The following is a 3,635-nucleotide window of genomic DNA, read 5'->3' on the forward strand; positions in this document are numbered from 1 at the left end:
CTACTGTAACTTCAGAAGTCTTCCCTGACCATGCCTTCTAGAGTAGCCGCACATAACCCTCGGTACTTCAGATCCCATTCCTCTGCTTTAATTTCTTCACAGTATCTACTGCTTTCTGAAATTATCTTGTTTACTTACATGGTTACTGTCTTTCTTTCCCAACTAGAATATAAGCTCTGAGAGCAGGATTTTCTCTTATTTATTAGAGTAGCCCCCAGGACAGTGCTTGGCACACAGCTGGAGCTAAGTATTCACTGAATAAATTATGAATGAATGAATGCTCAACATTTAAGAGTAGAGTCAGGCTCTGAATTTAGACCTGGGTTGAGTCCTGACTTTGTTTTGGGCAAGTTAGTCACCCCCATCTCTGTCAGTAAGAGGTGGATTATAATTATCTTAATAGGGGGCTACTGTGAGGATTAAATAGGATACCCTAAGTGCTTAGAACACTTCCTTGAACTTGGTAGTTGCTGAATGTTGTTATCATAAAGTGTTCAATAAATACTTGCTATCTGATTGGTTGACTGGCATAGAGAAAGTTGCTGAAGACCCACAGTGGCCACAGGATGGACACTAAGAGTCATGGGAAAGTAGCTTCTCTGGCTTCTTGGACCTTGACCTCAGGACAAAGGTCTGGGTTTGACCAGTGCTCCACATTCCACAGCTGTGCTGGCAGCTGCTGATGGAAATTAGGAGTAAAGGCTGGAGACAACACCAGATCCCTGTGTCCACGGAAGTCCCAGAGAAGAAACTGTCAAAGTATTTGTCAGTCTAGAAGCTTTGTGAAGGCAAGCTCCAAAGCTGCTTTGTGAACTCCTGTCTATGCAGACCTAGTACATAATAGGTCCTCAATAACTATTTATTAAATGAATGAATGAGTTACTGACCATGAAGCTTCTATCTGGAATGTAGAATATCTCAGTGGAAAAAGCCCCATGCTAGCTTCTAAGCCTTTATTTCCTCATCTATAAAATGGGGACGATGGTATCTATTTTTATTAGGTTGATGTAAGGAATATAAAACGTGTAGCTCAGAACAGAGTTAAGTATCCAATCTTAGCTGTTTTTTGTTAGTAGCTATTATCTGGCTTTTCATGCAAAATTATCAACATCTCTGAGGGAATGGACAGATAATTTGGATTAGTTGCCTCCCCTCTCATCTTCCCTCCAAAGAGAGATGACACATCTATTCCTCCTTCTGCACTCTAGATCGGCAATCATCACAATGCACTACGATGTCTCTCTCTCCCTCCTGCTGGAAGGTGAGTCCTTTGACAGGAACATGAGCCCTCTGACAGACCACTACGCTTATTTATCTTTGTCTAATGAACACCTACACAGTTCTGAATAGAAATAGAGTGGGAACTGCTTCTGGCCCAGATGACTGGGGATTATGGTGTCTCCACCTCACGTTGCTACCAGCTCTCTAAAGAAAAGAGGACTCCACAAATGTGTTTTCGAGAACAGAGAAAAACTAAAGAGACCTTAGGATAATAAGATGAGTTCTAGCGAAACCAATACATTCCCTGACTATTCTACGACCCCATTATTCATTATTCCACTTACATTTTACTTTCTTTATAGCATTAATCACTACCAGAAGTTCTTATTAGTTTAGTTGTTTACCATCTCTTTCAACTATGATTTAAATTCTACGACAAGAATCATATTTGCTTTTTTCGCCACTATATCTTATCCTAGAACTATTCTAGACACACGAGTTCCTTAACAAATGTGTTAAAAGAACATCGAATGAATTAATGAACACATTTTCTTAAAATTTTTATTTTTAAAGTCTTCAGACTTGGATGTTCTTAAACAAATGCACAAGCATTTGAAAACACAAAACAATTTAAAGTATTTTTTACATAAGACAAAAATTTAGGTCATTTTAGGACTGGCAATCTATAAGACCAGAAGTGATTCCTTCTTTACACCAGCTGGTTCTTTTTGATAGTGAAAACAAATCTATCCCGTCAGGTGAGAGGGGATAGGCTGTAGTCAAAAAAGAGCAAGTTATGGAGCCAGAAGACTGAGTTTGGGATGACTTTGCTTATCGGCCTGTAAATCTCATCGAAACATCTAATGATACAAAAAACTCAGCTTCATCATCTGAGAAGATAACTCCTACCTTAGAAAGTGGCTGTGAAATTCAGAAAAATGGGTGTGAAAGAGCTTGGCTACTGTCCGGTACTATGAGCAGGTTACTGTCAGTTGTAGAGGGCAAACCAGATGCCTTTGCCCAGAAGCTCCTTGTTAAAAGGCGGCAGGGATACCCGAGAACCTGCTTTCTTTCTTGACAAAGGCTAATGCACAGAAAGAACCTTGGTCTGGGAGGCAAACACCCTGGGACTTAAACACGCTCTGCTACTGAGACGGTGTGTAATCTCCAGTCTCATCTGTGGGACAAACGGTTGGACCTGCAGATCTCCAGGGGCCCTTCCAATATTGACATCCCAGGAGCCGGTGTGGTCCCAACCAAACGCCTCCAGACCCAGCAGGATGATGTCCTGCGTACTGGAAGTAATCAGCAAGCATTTGCTCAATGGAATAAGTCAGTTAATGAATGAATATGTCTCCTAAAACCGGGATAGGGGCCCCTCTTAGGTTACGAGCTTCCCGGCCACAAAACCCTTCCTGCCTGCCTATAATTGTCTTTCTCCCTGACTAGATTAGTGCAATGAAGGCGGGGAAGGATGTCCCATCGTCAGCAGAAACTGGCACCGCGCGGATGGTAGGATTCCGGTGACTGCGCGGGGCCTTCGGGCCGGACCCAGGGAAGGGCTTGCAGCGGGTCGGGGCCGAAAGCTGGCCCAGGGCGGCCTAAGGACGCCGCGCGGGCCCGGGCTCTCCTCGTTCCCGGGAGACGCCGAAGAAGACTCACGTGAGCACCGGGATGGGCGTCCACACCACGCAGTAGGGGAAGCGGCTCCGCTCGACGTCCATGGCGGCGCCGCCGGAGCTGTTATATTGCTTCTTGTCCGTCTCGGCCGCCGTCGGCACCTCCACTTCCGACATTCCGGGCGGGGGTGGCAGCGGCGGCAACAGGAGCGGCGAACTCCCTTCCGCTTCCGCCATGCTGCGCGCGCCCCGCTCCGGCGACCCCTGCTTCGGCTCCGCTCGCCCCGTGGCGTCACTTCCCGGAGATGGGGTCCGCCTGGCTTGGCCTTCCCCCCGGGAATTGGAGCTGCGGCCCTTTGGGCCGGTCCTGCCTGGTCCCCCACCCTCGGCCCCCGCCAGCCTCGCGGGTTTGCGCCTACACTGCACGGCTGCGGAAGGGATATCCTCAGGCAGCGCGCAGTCTTGCCGGAGAGGCGAAGACCTCAAAAATTCAGTACGCCGAGGGCTTCTAAAAAGTTGTGGTACAGTCGCTATTTACTGAGCACTTCTTAGGTGCCAAGCACTTGACGTACATTGTTTTTAATCCCCGTATATTTGTTAGACATGCGAATTTAGGCATTTTCCCTAATGAGCAATTGAAGTTCAGGGAGTGAGGTGACTGACCACGGCTCAAATCCAAAGCTGTCTCCCTTGTCCTTTTCATTCTGTGATCTCTCACGAGATAGTGGTAGCATAAAGGAAGGGCAGACTAAAATATGGTGTATGGTGTGCGTGTAGAAGTAGAAGAGATCTGCC

The 3,635-nt window shown here is 46.7% G+C and overlaps 1 protein-coding gene across 2 annotated transcripts in view; it reads right to left on the reverse strand.

Moving 5' to 3' along the window:
• Positions 1–3,140, reverse strand: part of LOC102887044 (transmembrane protein 222) — a 23,043-nt gene extending 19,903 nt beyond the window's left edge. Inside the window, exon 1 of one of the 2 annotated variants that reach the window (XM_025041374.1) lies at positions 2,884–3,140. Coding sequence is in view for 1 of the 2 variants with exons in the window: in XM_006924369.3 (XP_006924431.1) it covers positions 2,884–3,077 (194 nt within the window). In the remaining variant the exon portion in view is untranslated. The remainder of the gene's footprint in view (positions 1–2,883) is intronic. The other variant, XM_006924369.3, reaches the window with a different exon arrangement.
• Positions 3,141–3,635: the final 495 nt, after the last annotated feature.

Source organism: Pteropus alecto, unplaced genomic scaffold (genome assembly GCF_000325575.1).
Source record: "Pteropus alecto unplaced genomic scaffold, ASM32557v1 scaffold39, whole genome shotgun sequence".
NCBI lineage: Eukaryota > Metazoa > Chordata > Mammalia > Chiroptera > Pteropodidae > Pteropus > Pteropus alecto.